Below are 23084 nucleotides of genomic sequence, written 5' to 3'. Positions count from 1 at the left end.
TAACTGGTAATGTATTATTTTAACAACTTTTAACGTTTGCAATTTGGCATTAAATTTGAATGTACAAGACAGAGGAAGTGGTCCCCTTAAAGATTTTTAAATCTAAAGTGAAAGACATGTAAACCTTCCTTAGAAAATGTCGAATCGCTCTAAAATGGCTGGCAATGAGTTTTGGTGTGGCAAGAACCAAAGCAGTTATTTTATTTTGCTTTCTTGTAATGCTTTATGAAAATAATTCAAACAATCAATTAAAAGGAAAAACATCGTGAACTTTGAGGAGAATTAGTTGTTTGTTACTCTCTATTTTGTTGTGCTGTATATAGTATGAATTCTCATGTGTCATCATTTCCCTCATCAAAATGCACCTACTAACTTCCTGCTCTGTTTCTTCTTTAGTGGCCAGGAACTGTCTCAGGAGATCAAGTCATTCATCAGTGGCGTTGACACAGTTCAGGGTCGGAAGCTCAGCGTTCGAGAACACGCCCGCTGCGCTGTGCGTCTGCTACGCTCAGTCCCAGCCTGTCGCGGAGCTGTGCTGGAGCATCTGAGGGGTGTCTATGACGAGCATGTCTCAGTCTTCCTGCACCACCTGGAGACCGAGGGCGATGGCAGTTCTGGTATCAGCTCAAATCTGGAGGACATCATTCAGGTGGGATGATCTCAAATGTTACAACTAAGTGAAAAATCTGGCACGTTTGTTTCACCCTTAAAACTGCGAGGTGAAAAATTGGACCGGCCCAAGAAGTTGGGTCAAATTGACTCCAATTAGTTTTAGATCCAGGTTCCTCTCATTTTCGAAAAAAAATAGTTTTCCGAACCTGAATTTGGGTTTTGATTTATTGCAGGAAGTTCATGGCGTACTTTCAGAGTTCATTCGCCTCAACCCGCGGGCTTGGGCCCCTCTGGTGTCCAGCTGGGCTGTGGACTTACTGGGTCAGCTCAGTAGTAAACATGCCGGTCGAAGGGTGGCCCCCCACTCCTCCAGCCTCAATGAGCTTCTTCAGCTTTGGATGTCTTGCGCAGCCACTCGCTCCCTCATGGAGGCCTACTCTCAGTGTTTAGCCGCAATGCTGGCCTGGTGCCCCGATGCCTGCGTCGATGCGCTGTTAGACACCTCGGTCCAACATTCCCCGCATTTCGACTGGGTGGTGGCTCACATTGGCTCTGCCTTCCCCGGGACAATCATCAGCCGGGTCCTGGCCTGTGGACTCAAAGATTTCTGCTCCCACGGCACCAAGGACCAAGGGCTGCTGGTAAACGGGGTGGACAAAGGCAGCCGAGTGCCGAAGATCGGCTCGGTGGTGGGAATCCTGGGACATTTGGCAGCGCACCACTCTGACAGCATCAGGAAAGAGTTGCTAAGGATGTTCCAGGAGAGCCTGAGTCCTTCCAGTCCCATGTCTCCTACTTCGTCCTCAACCTCCTGGGAGGGCTCTCCTCAGCTACGTCGAGCCGCCGTACCGTTTCTCCTTCAGCTGGCCGCCATGTCTCCCAACCTCTTTGGTGCCGTGTCTGCTGAGCTGGTGGATCTGCTGCGGCCACCCATCTTGCTCCAGTTGCACAGTTTGTTGCAGGGAATCCCAAGAGAAGAACTGGATAACATGCTGAGCTTAGCCGTCCACCTTATATGCCAAAGCCCATCAGGGGGTGCGCGGGTTCTTCGCTTTCTGGCAGACACGGCCACGCCGGCTTCGGTCATCATCTCTGGTCCTACGCCATCCCCTCACGAAGGTGTCAGAGAAGGTTGCGATAGCCTCCTGCAAATGCTGCTCCTGCATCTCCACAAGTTGGTGTACAACCGCTCGGACGGGGCGGACGGACATCCCCATCACTCGGCTTCCCCGCAGCCACCGATCGTCATCCCGTTCTTGGAGGAGCTGCAGACGCATGTCGGTGAGCTGTGCGCCGAGACGCTGCGACTGGAGAGGAAGCGGCACCTCTGGCTGCATCAGCTGCTCTGCCTGCTATCGGTGTACGGTGGCCCCAGCGTGGCAACCGAGGCCCTCTGTCAGCTTCTCACTCAGGCCCGCAACCCGGAGGAGTTGGCTCTCGCCTGGCAGCTTCACAACACGCTCTCGTCCTGCATGGCAGGGCTAATTCCTGCGGCCGTGGCCCACTGTGTGGCCCAGATCCACACGCACACCTTGGGACCCCGGCAGCTGAGGCAGCTGCTGTTAAACCTGGCCACAGTTATCCAGAGTCAAGATGAAGACAGAAGAGGAACACCAGATGCGCAGTCCACCATGGCTGTCCAGATGGGATCCGCGGTTTCCGTGCATCTCCACGATTTCAGCCCCCTACTCCTGCACGGCGACCCGGCCGTGTCCCACGCTGCGGTGCGGCTCCTGTCAGCCAGCCCGCTCCCTCGAGCGGCCACCCCGGCACACCTGCTCCTGCTCTCCCGCGCCGCTGTCGCTCATTTCTTCCTCGCTCTTCGGAGGCGAGGAGAAGTGGGGACGGCGGGGAGGGATGGGGGGCAGGCAGCCGAGGCCGTGAGCTGCTCCGTCGCGTTGCTGTCGCGTTTTGCCGCGTACTCCCCTTTTACTCTCAAGGCAGTGCTTCAGCAGTTGGTAGAGGGAGTGCTGCATAAAGGCAACGCCGGACTATTTGGAGGTCAGATTGCAGACATGTCGGGCGCTCCTGTACCATCCCAGTCGGTATCCCCTGAACTGGGAGCCTCCTTGCTGGACATCAACTGTCGTTTCGGTACGACCGTCAACTTTTCAGGAAGCGTGTGGTCTGTGTTTCACGCCGGGGTGATCGGCAAGGGATTGAAGATGCGTACTGCTTCACCCCAACCTGACCCATCCGGGGTGACCCTGGTGAGTAAAGTCACTCCCGGGATTAAAAAGTGCCCCATTTCCAACAAACAGCTCCGTTTTTGCCCCAATTTATTTGACGCCCAAAGACTAAAAGAGTTGAGTTGAGTTGTCTTGCCTCACCTTTGCTTTCTCATTTCTTTAGAACCTCCAGACATTGCTGACCGTCGTGGTCCAGTGTTGTAGCTCCTCCGGTCTCAACGGCTCAAGGCCACCGGCAGACCCTGACGAACCACCCCCCATCAACGCTGAGGCAGCCAAAGTGGTTGCTGTCACGCTGGTGGAAAACGTATGTCCGGACGTGGCCAATGGCGAGCTGTCGTGGCCTCCGGAAGAGCACGCCCGCACCACGGTGGAACGAGACATCCACATTCGCCGCTGCTTTGAGGCCCACCCTGCCCTCTTCACGCTGCTTCAGGTAGTGGCAGCAGGACGCCCGGCTCTTTGTTACTGCTCAGCTCTGCTCAGGGGCCTCTTGGCCACCCTGCTGGCCCACTGGGAGGCGTCTCGCGAGGCCTCGTCCACAGACTCCCCGTGGCACCTGCGGGCCTCCTGCCTCCTGGTGTTCTGCATGGGCGAGGGCCAGCTGCTGCCTCCTGTGCTGGCTAATGTCCATGAGGCTTTCTCCCACCTTGCGCCTTTTGAGGTGAGGCTCCTGCTGCTGGCAGTGTGGGAGTACGTGAGGGCCAATGGTCCCATGCCTCAGAAATTTCTCTTCAATCCGGACAAGGGTCTTTTCTGCAGAGATTTCTCCCGGGACGGTGATGTGGCGCGATACGTGTCACCGATTCACAGTGTCTTGCATAAGAACATTGACAGACTGGGACACCTCTGCTGGAGGTTTCAGCTCTGAGAGAAACATTGGGATATCCATAAAGGGAGGAAAATAAATGTAACATTGCTCTACGAGTGGACTTCGATTCCCCTGTCATTGGAATTTATTTACGTTCCTACGTGTAGCTGTGTGCATGTATGTATATCTTTTGTATTCGATTTTTAGACTTTATACTTTTCTAATGGGTTCTCGCTGTGATAAAGAAAAGTGTACTGAAGATTGACTCACCTGCACTTAATCCAAGAAAACCGGGCAATTGCATATTTCCTTCTGATTCAGGAATTTAAATCTCTCGTTTTTACTTTAGCTCATCAGTATAAATTGAACATTGAGCATTCTTTCACACTTGGCCTACATGCTTTAAAAGGTTCAAATTGCAAACTGGGATTTGTACCACTTGCAAAAAAAAAAAAACGCATAGACGACAGATGCGCCTTGAATTCAGTATTTTGCTACTTTAGCAACCATAATTAGATTGTGATCCTATTTTTTTTTTCATGAGAACCAGACAAAAAAAACTTCCAGAAAGATGTGAACAAGGTTTTTTTTTTTAAATAAAGCTTTCCAAAACATTGTATAAGCAATGCTCTGTATCACATGATCATTTAATTTAATCTATTTTTGCAGGGCTTTTACTTGAGAACCAAGAAAATCAACCAACCATGACAGAATTTAGGCACCGTGTGTTTAAAATGTGTTTTTTCATGCCTGCTTGTGTCAAGTGTGCTCATACATTTGATAATGTTAATTGAAAATATGGGACATTGTTCTTCACTTCAAGGGGAACCGAAAATGGACTATAACCTGAATTTGACCTTTAAACCTTTGAATGCACTGTTCAGCGTTTCAATACTTTTGCTCAACTTGATGTTCTCTATTAAGTGCCTGAAAGCAAAATTCACATGTTTTATGGATGAATTAACCAATACATGTCCAGTCCCATTTGAATTAATATACAAACAGTTTTACATTTTGACGTCATGTGAAAAGCTCACAAGGCTTGACCTCAGAGTCCCACTGGGTTCATATTCAGAATAAAAATGATTTTAAGCAAATCAACTACAACAATAACCAATGAAAACTTTGATTTGATCTTTATAAATTCTTTAGTCGAAAAGCTTCGGTCTGAAGTTAAAAGTTTATAAATGCCCGAGCTCCACTCGCCATCTCAATTACCCCGGAAGAGTATCACAATACCAATCCGCGGCAATAACCACAAAATATTACATTTGAGTCACATGAGGAAACAAGAAAAAAATTAACAACCATCCCTAAGGTTAAATGTCAGTCATGTGACTGAGCCCTCTGCCACTATTGTGACATTAAAATATAATTTGAAAATAATTCAAAGGCAACTATTGTTCACGCATGGATTTAGGCGATGACGTGTCGTTGCCTGAGAGGATAGATAGATACACGGTGTCCAAATCCACATTAATCTAATCTCACGCGGAAAGACGAGACCTCCCGGGTATGTGACGAGCTGAAATGACCGTAAATTAGAACCACTACAAATTAAAGAAGCCGTTTTGTTGGTGCTTATAATTCTCATTGTCACGATAGATTTACACGTGAATGTTTTGGACAGTGAATAATAATCATCCACGACTAAGAGGCGGAGTTGACCAGGGGCATAATCAAGATGGCCGCCTTCACCGAAAGGTAAGACTAACGGTCGCGCTTTATCATTTATGTATCTTGTTTTGATACATTGTGCTTTCACCCTTATCGAGCCGCGTGGAGTTGTAATAGGAGAAGAAGAAGGAGTGACATTAATGTCTCGCCATTTACAGACCACGAGATATTCCCTCCCTCGCAATTGAATAAACCGTCTCATCCGTCAACCTGTGCCTTTGGTAGGAAGCTTGCTAACCAGTTAGCTCGACAAAACGGACACAGTTAATCGAGCGATAGAGTCAGGCGGTCTTCCAGTACGTATACTTTGTCTTTTTGTTTGATTAGTCTCATTTTGTGTGTGATCGTTTTAATAGTTTCAAATAAATTGGAAGAATGGCAGTTAGCATTCGCCATTGCTCTAGCTGGATTGGTAGAATTAAAACCGATGAAGCGCCCCTGATTCAGTGGCTGGTAAAACGGATTAGTTGATTTCTTAACTTTATGGATGCCGGTTGAGTGGTTTATTTTGAAATTGACTTTAGAATGCGATCTCATTTGAAATCGTTAAATCGTGTAGCAGGGATGTCTGTCGGCTATCAGGACAATCTACCACCCACACACCCAGAGAGAATAAAAGCTAATGTAAAGCATTTAATGAGAAGCATTTATGTGTTTAATATTTGTCAGCGGAACTTCCCGAAGTGTTTCACATATTTAGAATGCTGCGGTTTGTACAATTTTCATTCTATTGCCGTTGCAAGAAAGCGCCTTCCTTCATTCATTCTCCGAACCGCTTATCCTACGAATCGAGGGGGGGAAAAACCCAAAAGATTTATCGGTTCATGGATCAAAAGGGCTTTGCGCAATTTGGGGGCAACGAACCACAAGGTTCTGTCACACTGGTCATTTACCTTTTTTGAAACCGAGAGCTCCTTCTTCCTGGGTACTTATTTATGGAGAGGGCTACCAGTTTGACGCACACTTCTAAAATAAATTGCTCAAACACTTATCTTATTAATAATGACATACATTGATGTGAAAATGTGAATCATGATGATTTCTTAATAATTTCCTACAATATTTTAACAAGGTAAGGAACAGAAAAAAAAATCAACATACACTATTTTATTTCTACAAACGTAGTCCCTGCGGACACAAGATACGTGCTTTGTTCATTAATAAGGGAAACTGTTGATGTTTCCACAATGGAAACAACACTAATATTAAAGACAAGATAGATATTGAGCATGGTACCTCTGCAACTCCTTCTGTGTTAGGAATGCTCTGCTGTAGATGTTGTGGATTGTCAGTAATAAACAGTGTCTTTGTTTAATATTCTTTTAGGGATCAAAAGTTAGACATTGGAAGATTGCAATCACCGAACCAGTCATAAAATGACACCATATGCACAAAGTATAGGGGAGCCTGACCATTGAGTGCGCTCTGAGTTTCTGAACATTATTTCCTGTGACTAAGCCTTAATTTGGGATCTAGACAATGCAGCAGCAGCATTCTGACCGAGTGTCAATACTGGTGGCCTCGTAGGCCAGTAAGAGGACTTACTCTGCCACCGTAACAGATTTTAGAGCTTAAGCCATCAGGAGCTTCCTTTTTCTTGATTCCCAATCCATCTGGAGCTTCCTTTTTCTTGATTCACTTTGTAGGATGGCACCTATCTTGGCGCTCTGGCTTGCTGTATGTCTCAGTGGGGCACTGGCTGTGGAGAGAGCCAACTTCAAAACCTGTGACCAGAGTGCCTTTTGCAAGTGAGTGAACACATCGAATAGGGTTCTGGAATCATGCGCTCACAGTGTTTAAGTACATGTCCCTCGTTTTGTGTAACATTTCTTTCGAATGTTATTAACAGACGTCAGCGAGCATTGAATCCTGGCGAGTCGCCCTATCGAGCCCTACTAGAGACTATGGAGCTAACCAATACTAGACTTACCCTGCAGCTCAAGAATGACAAGAACAAGGTACGGTGACCCAGCCCAAGGACACCGGGCCATCGTAGTCGACACTCCAGAATCAAATCTAAATTTAAGAACTGTCCATAAATTATACCCTTGTTAGAAAATAATGCTACCAATATGTTTCCTATTGTAGTTGAAGTTTGAATTGCCATGCATCATACTAAAACTGTCTTTTTTTTTTTATTATTCCATTTAATTAATGCAATGGAGGCAAACTAATAGAAACATCTCTAAGTGTGAGTCATGTCGCTTCAAACTTCAGTGATTAAAAATCAATGATATGTAAACATGTTCATTTGAATTTGATTAATTGTTCATCCCTAATCAACACTACTAAAATAATGCACATTTCATCCTGTCTTAAAAGACATTAGTTTGCATTTCTAAATCTACTGGAAGCACCCACTGTAAAAATTCGACATCTATTTGGGTTTAATCTGCTAATCCGAAAGACATTTCAACATGAATATGATTATTAGAGCATTCTCTTTCCTGCTGCGTTGTAGGTGCGTCTGCTCCTGGAGCTCTATCGTCTCCAGGGAAATATAACGAGGGTGAAGATTAATGAGCTGAAGCCGCTGAAGCCTCGTTATGAGGTCCCCGACGTGCTCATCAGAGAGCCGCCTACAGAGCCGTAAGTGTCTCGTGCTGCGGTTGCCTCCTGCGAGGAGGGAGAGCTTTTGGTACGTCGCTGATATTTATATTGAGGATTCTGCAGCAATCAATGAAAGCAGTGCAAGGTTGAGATCTTTTTTTTTTTTTTTTTTTCCCCACTTTAGGAATATTTCTATTTAGTTCTTGATTTCAGATTTATTGATCCCGACTAAATCCTCTAAACTTAATGTCTGCATTGTTCTCTTGTCCCCCCCCAGCCTATCTCTTTTGTCTCAGGACAAGAATGGAGTGGTTCTGTCACTGGGGGCGGAGTCTCAAAGGGTCATTGTCAGTGCACAGCCTTTCCGATTGGACATTATGGAGGGGCGAGATGTGCTGCTTTCGCTAAACTCGCGTGGCCTTCTGGCCTTTGAGCACTTACGGCTACGCAAGGACACGTGAGAGACCACGCTTACTCGCACGCTTTCACAAATGCCTGTCCGACACAAACACCTCACTTATTGGTTTTTGACTACATTCGTGTTCATTTGAAAATTGTCTGACTCGTTCTGTCCTCTTCTCCTTATCGCCCTAGTTTCTCCTATTTAATAACAAGAACATTGGCTAGTGTGTGGAATAATGTCAAGGGTGTATTCTCTAGGTAAACAAAATGCTCTGTATTATACTCCTTGTACTAATTTGTAAATAGTAACACACTCATGGAGTCTCTATAAACCAAAGTCTAATTTTACCTCTCAAATTAGCAAGGAAACGGAAAGGGGTGAACGTTGTGCTTTTGATAGATGCTGTTGATTGTGTATTTGGAAGTGCAATGCATTTCCTGGTGATAGATACTACACAAGTAAAAGACCGTTTATCATCTTACGCAGGGTTTCCAATCGTTATGCAAGGATTTCGCAAACCTGTAGTCCATGCAAATCTCACTCAGCATCATTTTCAAGTCAACTGTTGAAGAATAATTTGAATATTTTTAATATTTTAAATACATATTATATTCATACATTATCTGTACCGCTTGTCCCCATGAGGATCGCGGGCGTGCTGGAGCCTATCCCAGCAGTCATCAGGCAGTAGGTGGGGGACACCCTGAACTGGTTTCCAGCCAATTGCAGGGCACACACAGACAAACAGCCCTTCGCACACGCACTCACACCTAACATATATATTTAATTTTGTTTTCAAAACTGAAAGCAGTTTTGGTTTAAAAGCATTGTTCCAAATTATCCACACCAGTGTTTGAATATAGGGTTTTTTGTTTTTTTTTTATATAAAAAAAATACTGTTATCATGGAGAGGTTTGTTTAAATGCATTCAAATTGTTACTTAACAATCAATGAATTGAAAATTATTATGAGTGCCATTTGCATAAACTACAAAAATTCAGAAATTTGGAACATGATGTATATCTTAAAATAATTGAAGAGCATCCCAGTCATTAATTATTATCATAATCATTATTTTGCATGGTGTCACTTAGGCCAGTATTGTTCAATTTAATTTGACACAAAGAACTAAACTTGCATGGGATTGTTTGCTTTCGTGACAAGCCAGTAACTTATAATGATTTTTTTGTTTGTTTCCACAGTTTTTTTTGTTTGTTTAGCAAACAAAACATGCATCATATAGAAAAAAAAAACCATACACAGCCAGCGAGGACTGAGTCGGGGACCTGACTGGTCTCATACCCTCAGCCTAATGCGTGTAATCAAAAAATGATTAAGCCAAGAAGCTTTAAAAAGTTGTCACTGTAGGAGAGTTAATAACAAAACATCACTACCTGTGGAAACTTGACATTCAACCTCAAGCAAAGTGGATTCTATTGTCCGTGATTTGTAAAGGACATCCAAAATACCGCAAAAAAAAGCACGAATCTCAGCTTACACATGAAGTCAACCCCATTCGTTTCATACTTCTCAATCAGTCCGGAATTTGAGCTGGAGACGCTGGTAAACAAAGTCGAGGCCCAAAAACTCTGCCAAAGTCAGCATCTTCTGATAGGACCAAGCAGCAACGGTTGCCCAGACCTTTAGCTCACCCGTCAGCGCTCTGCGCTGCCAAACCAGATGTGGCGGTTGTGTGCGTTTGATCTCCCAAGTTGAATGGAGCAGCATCTGTAGAATAGACTTCATTTCCCACAATGACTTGATAAAATGTGTAGATATAAGGAAGAGGTTGCATGGTTTTCTGAGGTCCTATTAGACAACTTGTGGTGACTGTGGTGGCAGCTGTTATCCCCCTGTGTTTGACCAATATGTAATTGCACTGTACATCCTCTAAATAATGTCCTTTCCAAAATGACATACCTCTTCGTCTCCTTTTGCCATATTCCCTTCTATGCTGTTGCATTTTGTGCCATGGAGCAGACAGACAGACCAAGAGCCTGAGGATGCAGATCTAGACGATGAGGTGCTACACACAAATCCAGTCCCTCCTACAATTTCATCTGGGGGGAAAAAAAACAATTCTTCTCTAAAAAGATGTTACTTCTTTCCTCTCTTTCTTTGCAGGCTATTTTGAATGAAAAGGTTGAAGACGGCATGTGGGAAGAAACATATAAATCATTTACAGACACCAAACCTAATGGTAAGTTTCAATTTGTAATAGTGGTTCTTAGCACTATCCACATACACAAAACTGGGGTGCTTTAAAATAAAAAAATAAAACAAGCCATTCATTTCAAAAATAAGCTTTTGTGGTTGAATTTATTTCAGTTGGACTTTTAGGCTCTGCAAAAGAAGGAAGGTCATCCAGTGTTTGGAAATTGTAGTTTATCACAATACTTTGATCTTGTGCTTAAAAAATACTCCATTAGAAAAAACACCAAATGGTAAAATAAAATGAAGCATTCTCCCCAAACCTAATAAACTCACTTTAAAAACAAATGAATACTAACTGAATCAAAAAATCAAATGGAAACTAGCTATCGTAAGTCCTTGTTTCGCCTCGACCCTGTTAAATTCTTCTTCTTTTGTTGTGCACTCACATTACAGGTCCAACTGCTATCGGTTTAGACTTTTCATTGCCAGGGGTGGAACACGTCTATGGCATTCCAGAACATGCAGACAACCTCAGACTTAAAACTACAGAGTGAGTTGCAAACACAATGGTTATGATGATGACTATGCATGGATTGGGCTTGGTTGAAACAATGCTTATTTTAGCGCTAAATCTAATTTGCCTGTCTCCACCTCTTAGTAATGGCGATCCATATCGGCTCTATAATTTGGACGTGTTCCAATATGAACTGGATAATCCTATGGCACTTTATGGTTCCGTGCCTGTTATGTTGGCCCACAACATCCAGCGGACCACAGGAATATTTTGGCTCAATGCTGCTGAGACTTGGGTTGACATTAGCTCCAACACCGCAGGGAAGGTTTGTGCCTCCTCCCATGCTTGAAGGCTTTCGTAACACGATATGGATATGTGAGTGTTGATGAGCTTGGTGCCAGTTTAGCCGGTCTCATTTCTTTGGTTGTCCTCAGACTGTGTTTGGAAAAATGCTGGATTACGTGCAAGGCTCCAGTGAGACCCCACAGACGGACGTGCATTGGTTCTCTGAAAGCGGCATCATTGATGTCTTCATAATGCTCGGCCCAACACCAAAAGATGTCTTCTCACAATACGCCTCCCTGACTGGTAAGATTATTATGTGAACTGTCTGTCATGCTATGATCATCATTCACCCAGTCGTCTTCACTTCATTTTCCTCCCGGGATGAATACAATGAATGAGAGTACTCAATGTGTTCTAACGTTGGTCAGGCACCCAGGCCTTCCCTCCTCTGGCCGCACTGGCCTACCACCAGTGCCGCTGGAACTACAACGATCAGGAAGACGTAGCGTCGGTGGATGCGGGCTTTGACGAGCATGACATTCCCTATGATTTCATCTGGCTCGATATTGAGCACACGGACGGGAAACGTTACTTTACCTGGGATACCAACAAGTTTCCCACACCCAAGGAAATGCTTCAACGTCTCATGGATAAAAAGCGCAAGGTACCAATGTTTGGCCACGACAAGACCACAGGGGCTGTAAATGAATGTGTTTTCGGTGAACTCCTGTTTATCGAGACCGACCTGCCACGGTGAAAATATGTGATTTACTGAGACCATTAAAAAAAAAAAAAAAAAGGACACACTTCTTAAAATACATGTCAAACACATTGTATTTATTTATGACCACAAGCAAAAAAGAAATTGGCGCAATAGCAGGGGCATGAACAACTAACTGATTTAGCAGGTGTCTCAAGGTACTATCAATTCCAAACTGATTTTGCCAAATATTAATTTCCCTCTCTATGTGTAATAGATGGTAACCATTGTAGACCCTCATATCAAAGTGGACAGCAGCTACAAGATCCATAATGAAATCAAGTCTCAAGGTTTCTACACAAAGAATAAAGATGGCGCCGACTATGAAGGCTGGTGTTGGCCTGGTAAGTAAGAATAAAAAAATTTTATGAAATTGGATGTTTAATGATGCATCCTTGACCGAATAAGCATACCTCATTTACTTTGGACTTGAATGATTTTGTTCAGGCAGTGCCGGTTATCCAGATTTTAGCCGTGAAGACATGAGGGCTTGGTGGGCCAGCATGTTTGCCTACGACCAGTATGAGGTGAGACCGGTGGCCTCCAAAGTGAAGTGGAACAAATGGGGCAGTCTAATACAGAATACAGACAAATGAAGGCTTTCAAAACTAGATGGCACAGTGAAAGCACGTGTCTATATTTAAAGGTTTCTAACACCGACATTGGTAGTATTATTTAGCCTTTCAATGGCATTTCACATTGTGTGTTAGCATTAGCATAGAGTAGCAGCAGTAATAGTAGGAATAATATCACGGTTTCAGTGAGCCAGTTTTCTCAGGCACTCCTGTGTCCAGGGCTCAATGGAGAACTTGTATACATGGAACGACATGAATGAGCCTTCAATATTCAACGGGCCTGAGATCACCATGCACAAGGACTCAAAGCATGGAGAGTGGGAGCACCGTGACCTGCACAATCTTTATGGCTACTATGTGGTGAGCAGCGTTGACTTAGAGAACATGATCTAAGCCAGCTCATCACTTGTGATTTGCATGTGCCTCTGATTGTCGTGTTTGTTGCAGCAAAGGGCCACAGCGGAGGGCCTGATCCAGAGATCAGGAGGAGTCGAAAGACCTTTTGTCTTGTCTAGAGCCTTTTTTGCTGGGTCACAGCGCTATGGTGAGCCTTTGTCTGTTTTCATTGCCTTCCACTAAACCTTCGAGTACTGTTTATTGAGGCCACAGTAGTGAATTATTCTGTTTCAAGAGTGTTTTTGTATCTCTAGGTGCTGTATGGACTGGCGATAATGCTGCTGAGTGGGGTCACCTGAAAATGTCCATCCCCATGTGTCTGAGTATTGGTCTGGTAGGAATCTCTTTTTGCGGTGGTAAGTGACACTGTCCCAAGTTATCTTTGAAAAGTATGAGTTCTCAAAAAGGTGCTGAAAAACCCACCGGCAGTTTTAACGCGGTCATGCCCTGTAGTAATGCCGTAACTAAGTACATCAGTAACTAAGTAATAAAATACAGTCCCAAATGACGATTCAACCTTTCGTTATCTTTACAGTAATGCAATTATATTTAAAGTAAACCCTGAATGCTAATGTATGAAATAAATTGACAAAGATGAAAAATAAGGACATTTTTTGCCTTAATTATAGTTATATAAAGATAGTTTCACTCGTTTTTATTTCATGAATGAAAATGTTTTTTAAATGTTCTTAGTTATTTCTTTCGATTTCATTAACCATACCATTAATTATTAGTAAATACCATTGGAACTGATTTACCTTTACATATGAGGGCCATTTTTCTTTCTGCTTGATGTAACCAGCCAAAATTAGAATGACAAGCAAATGACGCTCGCAAGCAGCATTGCGACGACATTAGCGCTGAACTAATAGTAGTTGACAGCCAAGCGGATTTGTGGTCAGTCACGGCGCCACGCCTCTTCAAACTCACGTAAATACTACTGTGTGGGTGCTGCTACCTTTGGCTTGACTATATTTTCATTTTACTCTACGGTGGTGTTCTTCTTGTGAAAATGTCACAACAAACCTTGGTTTTCGGTGTCTATGCAACAAATTCTCAAAATCCTCAATTATTTTGCCTTATCTTGTCCTGTAGCTGATGTCGGGGGTTTCTTCAAGTCTCCCAGCTCCGAGCTGCTGGTGCGCTGGTACCAGACAGGAGCCTACCAGCCGTTCTTCAGGGCCCACGCTCACCTGGACACTCCCCGTCGCGAACCATGGCTTTTCGGCCCAGAGAACACTGCTCTGATCCGAGAGGCTGTGCGCCAACGCTATACCCTGCTGCCGTATTGGTACCAGCAGTTCTACCACACTTATCTTACTGGGAATCCGGTTATGAGGTGAGCATTTAGTAGCCACTTGAATACATTTTAATTGAGTCATGGTTTGCTTTGGATGTTTTTAATACTTGTGATCTCAATCATTGTTTTTTCTCCATCAAATGCCTGATGAAACTTATGTCCAACTGTCTACTAGGTTTGAAAACTACAGTGGGAACCCACAGTGACGTTCTTTTTTTTTTTTTTTTTGTAGGCCGCTGTGGGTAGAATATCCTCAGGATCCTGCTACTTATGCTCTGGATGATGAGTTTTTGATTGGTGAGACCAAATGTCGAAAATTAATTCCGATTATTGTACTTCTGAATAATTTTATTCATACATTTGAGTTTTGTTTTAACAAGTAACACGGTTGTCCCAATGTTGGCACCGAATAAGTCAATCTTTTGCAAGTGTTTTAAGCACTTTCTATTTTGCCATAGGTCGAGACTTGTTGGTGCACCCTGTCACTGAGGAGGGAGCCACTGGAGTAACTGCTTACCTGCCAGGAAAGGAGGAGGTACAGAAATCAAGTTTTTATGCCATGTCGGTTGACTTTGTGGTGTCCGACATCTTACCTCTTCTGTTTTACTCTCAGGTCTGGTTTGATGTCCACACCTTCCAGAAGCACAATGGCGGCCAGAACCTTTACATTCCTGTCACCATGAGCTCTGTAAGACTCTGATCTCACACATCCTCTGTGATCACCTCTTTTATCTGTGCATTTTATTCCTTCAGTCATAACTCACTAATTGTGTTTTCTGTTTTCATGTCAGATCCCAGTTTTCCAGCGCGGTGGCTCCATTATTCCCAGAAAGCTTCGAGTGCGTAGATCTTCCACCTGTATGGAGCAAGACCCATACACCTTGTTCGTGGCCCTTGGTCGTCAGGTACGTCAAATCATTAAAGCAACATGTTGCAGGTTGTCATTTCATATTCAAAGACGTGTCGACATTTTCACAGAGAGCTGCAGAGGGAGAGCTCTACATCGATGATGGACACTCTTTCAACTTTGAGAAGAAGGAGTTCATTCACAGGAGGCTGTCATTTGCCAACAACAACCTCTCCTCTGTGTGAGTTTCAATGAGCAGAAATTATTTTCTTCTAAGTACAAGAAGACCTATCTCTTAGTTTAAAGAATATTTAGTGCCCCTTGAAATGTTTTTGTAGAGTCCACAAGATGGTGGCAAAAAAAAAAAAAAACACCTTGTTTGCTAAGTTAAGTTCCCCAACTCACTTTAACACAGTTCCTTGGCACCAAGATGCCATAAGATGCTGACAAAGCACTACCCCCGCCCCCCCTCTCCCAAAATGAAGCTCATTACACATCAACATAGGTCCTTGGCAGAAAGATGCCAGGAGATGGTGCAAAAATAGTTGAATACTGTAGGTGTGTTTTTCAGTGAGTAATTTATAGGATGTAAATAATACGTGCAAACAGTAACTATGCTTTTGGAATACTGCTGTTGGTAAATATTTTAAATGAAATTGTAATGCCCCTCAGAAACCTTGCTCCAGAGGCCCATTTCTCGACCAGTTCCATTATTGAACGCATCGTTATACTGGGGGGTAGTAAGCCCACCAAGGCTACCTTAAAGACAGCCGGTGAGTCCTTTTTTCATTTGTTTTTTTTCACTTGCTATTTGCATCAGTCTTTTTTTCCGTCGCTTACATTTCTTTTGGCCTTTCATAGATGGTCAGACGAGCCAGCTTGAGTTTGACTTCGATGCTTCTACGTCAGTATTGACGCTCCGCAAGCCCGGCGTGAACGCAGGCACTGATTGGACTGTGATGCTACAGTAACTGTTGAGAGAGTCGACGAGGGAGGAGCAGGAGGAAATGGTGACTGAATATAAGAGAAATGAGCAAGTGACTGAATAGAAGAGAAAAAAGCAACACGATTCCCCACTTGAACTTGAACACGATGCAACACACACACACACACACACACACACACACACACACACACACACACACACACTTTTATCTGAAGTGCACGTCGATACACTCGTGCCCCCCTTTTGTGTAATGTTATGTAACCTATAAAAACTGATGTCCTTAATCATTAACAAATCAAATCATACTCAGTTGTTGAGCCTCTGAAGTACAAATATACTGGTAAATGTCATAGCAAATGCTCTGTCTGATAGTGTATCACAGATTGATTTTCACCCAATGCATATTTTGAGTTTGAGGTTTTGCAATATGAAGAAAACAACTGACCTTGCTTCTCACGTTTTCAGTTTACAATTGGCATTTTCAACCTCATTCTAAATTAATGACAGATGAAGTTGTAAAGATGTAAGTATTTGCTTTGGTAAGGGATCATGGCGATCAGCTGCTTTCCAAAATGTTTATCTTTCGATCAACACTTCACAATAGAAATGCTTTTGGCTACTGAACCACTGTCTTCTATGGGCTATCCTGTTGACAAGTTTTCCTTCCTTTTGTAATTATTTGCATTTCCATTTATTTGTTTACTGTTCATTTTAATGCACTTGTGACAACGCAAGTATTATTTAGATTTATGTCAACATTTCCACATTTTATGGGTCTCAATTATCTTAAATGTTAATCTGAAAGACATACCCCTTCGTTTTCTGAGTTAAACTTTAGAATGGAAGCATGTCAGCTGCACTGCACAAATCAAAATGATCATTAGGAGTCTGATTTTGTCCCCGTTCTTTCAAATTGTGTCAGTCTGCTTTTCTATTGTTTTTATGATTGTAAATGTTGCTGCATTTTTTTTTTTGGATACATTGGAAATAGAAGTGAAGGAGCAGACTATCGTCCAGATTTGTCAGATATAGTACTTTAAAAGATGTGACCAAGTGAAAATAAAGAAGACCAATTGCTATAGGAAGACCTTCTTTGTTTTGTCTGGCCCTGAATACAACAAATTGTACACTAACCATCTAATGTAATGTATATAAGGATGTAAGTAAAGTTAGAACTAATTCATATGTTCAATGTTAGGACATAGGTTGAGTTACCTTTATAACAAAGTCAGTATAATGCTAATATTGTTTTGTGTATTTATGTGTCACCTTTTTATTTTTTGAATTGTTACTTGTCTGGCCCTGAATACAACAAATTGTACACTAACCATCTAATGTAATGTATATAAGGATGTAAGTAAAGTTAGAACTAATTCATATGTTCAATGTTAGGACATAGATTGAGTTACCTTTATAACAAAGTCAGTATAATGCTAATATTATTGGTCTGAATTAATGGAGTAAAATCTTTAAACTGAAGTATTTGTACTTTTACAAGATCCGTATCGCTGAATGAGTTGTCAACGTTTACTTTTTAAGTATTTTGCTTATGCTTCCGTCTTCGGTCGGTCGACGGAAATGTTCTTTACATTTTTTTAAATTATGATTATTATTTTTTGCCACATTAGTGGCGCACTTGGTGACGTCACGTAAAGTAACTGCTTCTGGCGCACTTTAGTGACGTCGGAGTGAGGCTTGCCATCATGGCGACGGACGGCGAAATGAACGACAATAGGGAGCTCGGAGAGCCTTCAGGTACTTTGAACTAAGTTGAATAAGGTCAAAGCAATGTTACGTGTCGGACGTAGGTATAAAGTGGTGGTTCATTCTGCACGAGTACAAGATAAACGTCCGAGTAAGATGTGTGCACGGTTTGAGGGCATCCGTGACGAGCAAAAGCACTTGTCACAAAGCGTGCTTCGTCTGCTTTTCGCTACATTGCTCATGAATTCTTCATAGTCATTTCAAGTAAGGGCCTGAATAAGAGGTCTACTTAACTCTGAATGCAGCTATCTGTCGGTGGGGGGTACCAAATGGGTATACAGTCCACCTTACCCCCCCACGCAGCCTTTGCGTAAAATGTGGGTGGGACTTCCAATATAGTGAAACCAGCGTTTAGTTTAAATGCATTTGTGACAGTCACAGACTAACAATGTGGGAACGCCGGTTGTTGCATCTTAAATATTAAATATTTCAATCTCACTTTTTGCTAATGTCGTGGAGTAGGAGGAGGCCGACGTTTTTAGTTATGCATAGGAAGTTAGAACATGTTATCAATGTAAGTTATTTAACGTTGATCTAATGGCAGGCATAAAAGTTAGTTATTAAAGAGATCTATTATGAATATGCTTTTTTTTTCTAGCCATGGAGGCTGCAGAGGTTTCCACGTTACCTCTTCCAGAGATGTCGGACGAAAATGGCCACCTAAACTCAGCCTCACAGGCAGACACTGCTTCTTTCTCATTGCCTCCAGCCACAAAGGACGAAGAAGTCGACATGCCGGCAGACTTTGAACGTCTCTGGAATACCGCACACGACAACTCTCAAGACTTCACCAGTTGGACTGACCTGTTGCAATACTGTGAGCAAGAGGTGAGAGCTTGATGTTTATATTTGATAAATGTCAGATTAGGCCTCAGACATCTTGGTTCATCAAGAGGGGTTCTCCGTCATGTAACATCAACCCATCGTTCCTGTCAGGGCCACATTGGAGCATCGCGGAGAGCCCTGACGGCCTTCCTCGGCCGCTATCCACTCTGCTATGGTTACTGGAAAAAATTTGCTGATTTGGAGCGCCGTGCGGGTAACAACGATAAAGCAGCAGAGGTAAAGACATGACCTTCTCCGTCTTGTACTTTATTGGTTTTCAGAGCCTATGGTGCTAATCAGGTATTTTGTGTTAGGTGTGTGTTCAGGGTCTTCAGGCAATCCCTCTGAGTGTTGATCTGTGGATCCACTACATCAATCTACTTTTGGGAACACTGGACATGAACCAGCCAGAGTCGCCCAAGCGTATTCGCAGGTACACACACTGGGCTGTATTTTCTCTTATCGTTGGTTGGCTCGTTCATTTATTAAAATGCTGAGTCCAAGGTGCCTATTAGGTTAGGGGTCATGACTTTTTGTATACAGCTGTAAAAAATTAATACGATAGTGAATATTAAAGAAGAAATATGTGTCCAACTGATATCCATGCTCAACGTTCAGTGTGTTTGAGGACGCGGTCGGAGCGACAGGCCTGGACTTCCACTCGGACCGGCTGTGGGATCTGTATGTCGAATGGGAGAAGGAGCAAGGCAACTTGAGGAAGGTCACAGCTGTGCTAGACAGAGTCCTCAAAGTTCCCACGCAGCACTACAACACGCACTACGAAAAGTGAGAAACGTCAGTGGTGATTGAGAAAGACATAGTTGAGTTGCACGTGGCATCTGGCGTAGGTTCAAGACCCACCTGAGCAGCAATGAGCCCAAAGAAGCACTTTCGCCGGAGGAATACGAGGAGGTGAGGGCCTTTTGCCGGGAGAGCCAGAAAGTGGAGCGTGCCGAACAGGCCAAGGAGAAAGGAAAAGAGATGCCGCCCGGAGAGGAAGTACCCGTCACACCTGAGGACACAGACTCGGTGAGGAACTTTTCACCACGCCGCACGGAACTCATCGCCATGAGTGACATCTTCTTTGTGTCTGTGTGCTTTTTGTTTAGGAGGAGCTGATGCAGAGGATTAGAGAGCAAGTGCTTCTTCGCCGGGACAAAATTTACCAGGAGAATGAAAATGAAGTTCGCAAGAGATGGAACTTTGAAGACGCTGTGAGTCACGCTCCCTTGTTTTGATACTTGGACCTCCATTGGACCTTGTCTCGTTCATAAAACACACTTCTCAACCCCTCAGTCTTACTCGAGCGGCCAAAGGGCCTCGTTCAATCATCAACAGTAACAATTGACATGAAGTTTGTTGTTTTGCGGGGCTTGAACGAATGAATGAACTTTCAATTTGTTCCAATTAGGAATGGTGATTTCATTTGAGCTTGGACAGGAACAAATTTTACACACAAGTTAAGCCATGGTCGTAATTCTGTTGGTTTTGCATTCTTTTGTCGTCATTAAGTATCTAGTTGGAGTAGCTACACGCTAAAATCAACATATAAAAAGCATTACATTGGAAAACAAAACAGATCATATGCTCCGATTTAGCAGTCATATTTACTTCTAGACAGCTTCAACACTTAAAGTCAAATCAGAACATCTAGAACTGTGTACAGAACTGCTGACTTGATAAAAGTCAGAAATGATAAAACAATGTCACAATGAGATCAAATCTTTTTAGACCACAAGGTCTAGTTCAACAAATATTTTTTCTGCCCACATTATATTAGTCATCCAAAGTGATGCATTTAATTTGTAGATCAAACGTCCTTACTTCCACGTGAAGCCGCTTGATCAAATCCAGCTGCGTGGTTGGCACTCCTACCTTGACTGGGAGCTTGCCCAGCTGAGCAAAGACCCCGAAGAAGACCGGAACAAAGGTGATTCCGTCGCATCGGTATTATTTTGTAAATGTGAACCCCGGCGGCATCCCGTTTGATACCGGGGCTGGCTATCTGTGCAGATTCAAACAAGATGGACACAGATGACAAAGAAACCACCGAGGAACCGGAAGTGACAGCCCAGATTGAGCAAGGGACGGGCGAAACCGAGGTTGCCCCTGACGACCGGCGACTTCGTGTTCTCTTTGAGCGCTGTCTGATAGCCTGTGCTCTCTACGAGGAATTCTGGACCAGGGTAAGAAAATGAATGCGAGCACGCACGACAGTTTTGTCCGATTTTTGGCGGGTGACCTCTGTTCTTTTTTCAGTACATTCAATACCTGGAGTCGCACAGCGTGGATGAGGTTCGAGCCATCTACAAGCGAGCCTGTCTTCACCTGCCGTCCAATCCTAACCTCCACATGCGGAGGGCCACCTTCGAGGAGAGACACGGTACGACGCAACATGCAAACTGTTTTTTTTGCCCGCGTGTCCCCTCTTTTCTCACCGTGCCCCGTCTTGGCCTTCAGGCGACCTGGCCGAGGCTCGGCGGGTGCTGGAGGCTCTGGATAAAAACATGCCAGGTTTGGCCGTGGTTCGTATCCACAGGGCCGCTTTGGAGAGGAGAGCGGGCCAACTGGAGCAGTCAGAAGCTCTGCTGCAGGAGGCGGTGAGCCAATCGACAGAGAAGCCCATCTTGCACGCCTTCTACTCCATCAAGCTGGCTCGGCTGCTGCTGAAGCTGGGCGGAAACCCTGGCAGAGCTCGCAGCATTTTGCAGGAAGCGCTGGAGATCAGTCCGGTGAGTGCGTCGTATCGCTTCTTTAAGATGCAACATTTTTAGAACGGCAACAATATTTATTGGCTTGTTAACTCTAGCAGGACTTACAAAACGCCACTAGGTGTCAGTAGTGCTCTGAAAACATGATGGTGAAGCTTCCTAGTTCTTCTTCCCATCAGGGTAATGACAAGCTGCACCTGAACCTGCTGGAGTTGGAGGCATCCAGCGAGCCAGGGTCCTCGGCCGAGGCGGTTCAGGAGTGTGTGACACGAGCCCTGGCGGCGCCTCTCGCGCCACGCACCAAAATCCTCCTCTCACAGCGCTGCCTCCAGTTTGTAGAAGAGTACAGCAACTCTGTCCAGAGGTCAATATCTCATTCATCAGTCAAAAAAGGGTCTTTTTATTAGATTTTTTGGGGTCTTCCCGACTGTCCCCGTCGTTTATAGCCTGCCTCTATATCCTGTGTAGTGTGCTGTCTGTCTACGAAGAGCACCAGAAGCTGCTCAAAGAGCTGGGCGGGACAAAGAGAGAAGCAGAAAACGGGTAAGGGAGGAAACGAGACAGAAAAGGCCAACCGCAAAAAGTTGGAGAATGTGTGAAATTTGGGATGCTTAAGCACATTTTTTGCACAACTTTCTGTTCTCTACGGCCACAACTAATGATCATTTTAATAATGAATAGGTCAATCTGATCCCCCATAACAACCTAGGCATTACAATGCACGGTAACATCCGTAATGGGCGAGTTTAGAATAAAATGTGCCAGGAATAGCTCAGACATTTTCTACATCAGCATAAAAAAAAGAGCCGTCTTTCAGCGATGAAAAAAATCACTCACTCCACTTTCATGGAGAACGACAGAAATCGGAAAGTCGATAATCGACTATTATTTGGATAATCCAGTTAGCTGTTGATTAATTGCTGTAGTTCTAACAAGGTCTTCGTCCCACACTGGATTAAAGTTCTGGCCACAACCACTTTATTCAAATTCCCCACAGGGATGAGGGCCAAGAGAAGCTGATCAAAGGTGATGACGCCCCAGCAGATGGCACTTCAGCACAAGTCCCAGCCACTGATCCCCAGGTCCCAATCACAGTTCCGCCTCCCCCAGCGATGACCGTGGATGTTAGCGCCCAATCCGGCGGCTATGCCGGATACAGCAACTGGTATCAGGTATGAATGGATTTCAACTGATTGTTGGTTTTGTGTTTATTTGCTTTTCCTTCCGCCAGCAACCACAGTACGGCAGTTACGGCTACCCAAACACCTGGAACTACAACCAGGGATACTATCCACCTAGCTAAAGGTTGCTGAGAACTAAGTGGGGCACCGGGACAGGAAAAAAAAAAAAAAAAAACACCAGTCCTTCCGAGTTTGGTTCTCACCAAATGTTTCCCAGCATATTTCCCAGGCAGTGTTGCAAGGCAGCCAGAGGACACTCACTCACTGACTGCGTGCGTGCGTGCGTTAGACCTCATTGCATTGTTTTAAACAGAACTATTTTTGTATTTGTCCATGAACTTTCCGTTTTGTTTGAAAGTTATTTTATAATCGAACTTTGCAAGCCATCTATTACGGGGGATCTTGTACAGTCCTGCAACAGTTTGGTCGTCCCTTGATGTACATAAAATATTTTATCATGTCTGCATATGTTTGGATCTTGAAATGCTCCATTTAAGGCAGACGGGTTCAACCTCCTCTACATGTAGTGTTTTGTAGAAAAAAAAAATAATAATTCAATTGCATGTATGTGATGTGCTTCACCG

General features: G+C 43.9%; 3 protein-coding genes across 8 annotated transcripts in view; all 3 read left to right on the top strand.

Moving 5' to 3' along the window:
- The window catches only part of ints5 (integrator complex subunit 5), a 5586-nt gene extending 888 nt beyond the window's left edge, over positions 1 to 4698 (top strand). Inside the window, exons 1-4 of one of the 2 annotated variants that reach the window (XM_085933166.1) lie at positions 1 to 6; positions 397 to 649; positions 846 to 2822; positions 2965 to 4698. The exon at positions 1 to 6 is cut by the window's left edge and continues 83 nt beyond it. In XM_085933166.1, coding sequence (XP_085789292.1) covers positions 1 to 6; positions 397 to 649; positions 846 to 2822; positions 2965 to 3672 — 2944 coding nt within the window. In that variant the 3' untranslated portion in view covers positions 3673 to 4698. The remainder of the gene's footprint in view (positions 7 to 396; positions 650 to 845; positions 2823 to 2964) is intronic. The other variant, XM_085933158.1, reaches the window with a different exon arrangement.
- A 209-nt stretch (positions 4699 to 4907) lies between these two features.
- On the top strand, positions 4908 to 17107 carry ganabb (glucosidase II alpha subunit b). 4 transcript variants are annotated; one of them, XM_085933188.1, is made up of 26 exons: positions 4908 to 5125; positions 5243 to 5316; positions 6936 to 7037; positions 7139 to 7247; positions 7751 to 7878; positions 8117 to 8296; positions 8434 to 8499; positions 10223 to 10265; positions 10367 to 10442; positions 10850 to 10946; positions 11055 to 11235; positions 11345 to 11498; positions 11624 to 11859; positions 12173 to 12299; positions 12403 to 12482; positions 12750 to 12890; positions 12978 to 13074; positions 13181 to 13282; positions 14022 to 14265; positions 14459 to 14523; positions 14685 to 14761; positions 14840 to 14914; positions 15018 to 15131; positions 15205 to 15314; positions 15746 to 15846; positions 15935 to 17107. In XM_085933188.1, exons 2-26 carry the CDS (start codon positions 5297 to 5299, stop codon positions 16042 to 16044), a joined length of 2835 nt encoding a protein of 944 aa, XP_085789314.1. In that variant the 5' UTR covers positions 4908 to 5125; positions 5243 to 5296; the 3' UTR covers positions 16045 to 17107. The 4 variants fall into 4 exon arrangements, with proteins under 4 accessions (XP_085789314.1, XP_085789305.1, XP_085789333.1 ...); XM_085933179.1 differs by having other exon boundaries at positions 5218 to 5316; XM_085933199.1 differs by lacking the exons at positions 4908 to 5125; positions 5243 to 5316 and adding an exon at positions 5355 to 5585.
- Positions 17108 to 17647: 540 nt separating this feature from the next.
- On the top strand, positions 17648 to 23053 carry LOC147060761 (pre-mRNA-processing factor 39). 2 transcript variants are annotated; one of them, XM_085933218.1, is made up of 15 exons: positions 17648 to 17774; positions 18382 to 18611; positions 18720 to 18845; positions 18923 to 19041; positions 19227 to 19394; positions 19457 to 19637; positions 19718 to 19822; positions 20418 to 20538; positions 20622 to 20794; positions 20868 to 20991; positions 21069 to 21340; positions 21499 to 21683; positions 21788 to 21862; positions 22317 to 22491; positions 22551 to 23053. In XM_085933218.1, the coding sequence occupies exons 1-15, from the start codon at positions 17723 to 17725 to the stop codon at positions 22620 to 22622; spliced, it is 2178 nt and encodes a 725-aa protein (XP_085789344.1). In that variant the 5' UTR covers positions 17648 to 17722; the 3' UTR covers positions 22623 to 23053. The 2 variants fall into 2 exon arrangements, with proteins under 2 accessions (XP_085789344.1, XP_085789352.1); XM_085933226.1 differs by lacking the exon at positions 17648 to 17774 and adding an exon at positions 17981 to 18297.
- Positions 23054 to 23084: the final 31 nt, after the last annotated feature.

The sequence above is a fragment of the Syngnathus leptorhynchus genome, chromosome 2, assembly GCF_054491065.1.
Source record: "Syngnathus leptorhynchus isolate UIUO chromosome 2, UIUO_Slep, whole genome shotgun sequence".
Classification (NCBI taxonomy): domain Eukaryota; kingdom Metazoa; phylum Chordata; class Actinopteri; order Syngnathiformes; family Syngnathidae; genus Syngnathus; species Syngnathus leptorhynchus.
Note: the sequence above shows the minus strand (reverse complement) of the source record. Positions and strands in the feature narration are given on the sequence as shown.

Coding starts and splice junctions, on each gene's coding strand:
- LOC147060761 (XM_085933218.1), top strand. CDS start 17,723: ATGGCGACGGACGGCGAAATGAACGACAATAGGGAGCTCGGAGAGCCT. Junction 18,612..18,719: donor TGCAATACTGTGAGCAAGAG/GTGAGAGCTTGA, acceptor CGTTCCTGTCAG/GGCCACATTGGAGCATCGCG. Junction 18,846..18,922: donor ACAACGATAAAGCAGCAGAG/GTAAAGACATGA, acceptor ATTTTGTGTTAG/GTGTGTGTTCAGGGTCTTCA.
- ganabb (XM_085933188.1), top strand. CDS start 5,297: ATGGCCGCCTTCACCGAAAG. Junction 14,762..14,839: donor ACCTGCCAGGAAAGGAGGAG/GTACAGAAATCA, acceptor TTTTACTCTCAG/GTCTGGTTTGATGTCCACAC. Junction 15,132..15,204: donor TCGTGGCCCTTGGTCGTCAG/GTACGTCAAATC, acceptor ACATTTTCACAG/AGAGCTGCAGAGGGAGAGCT.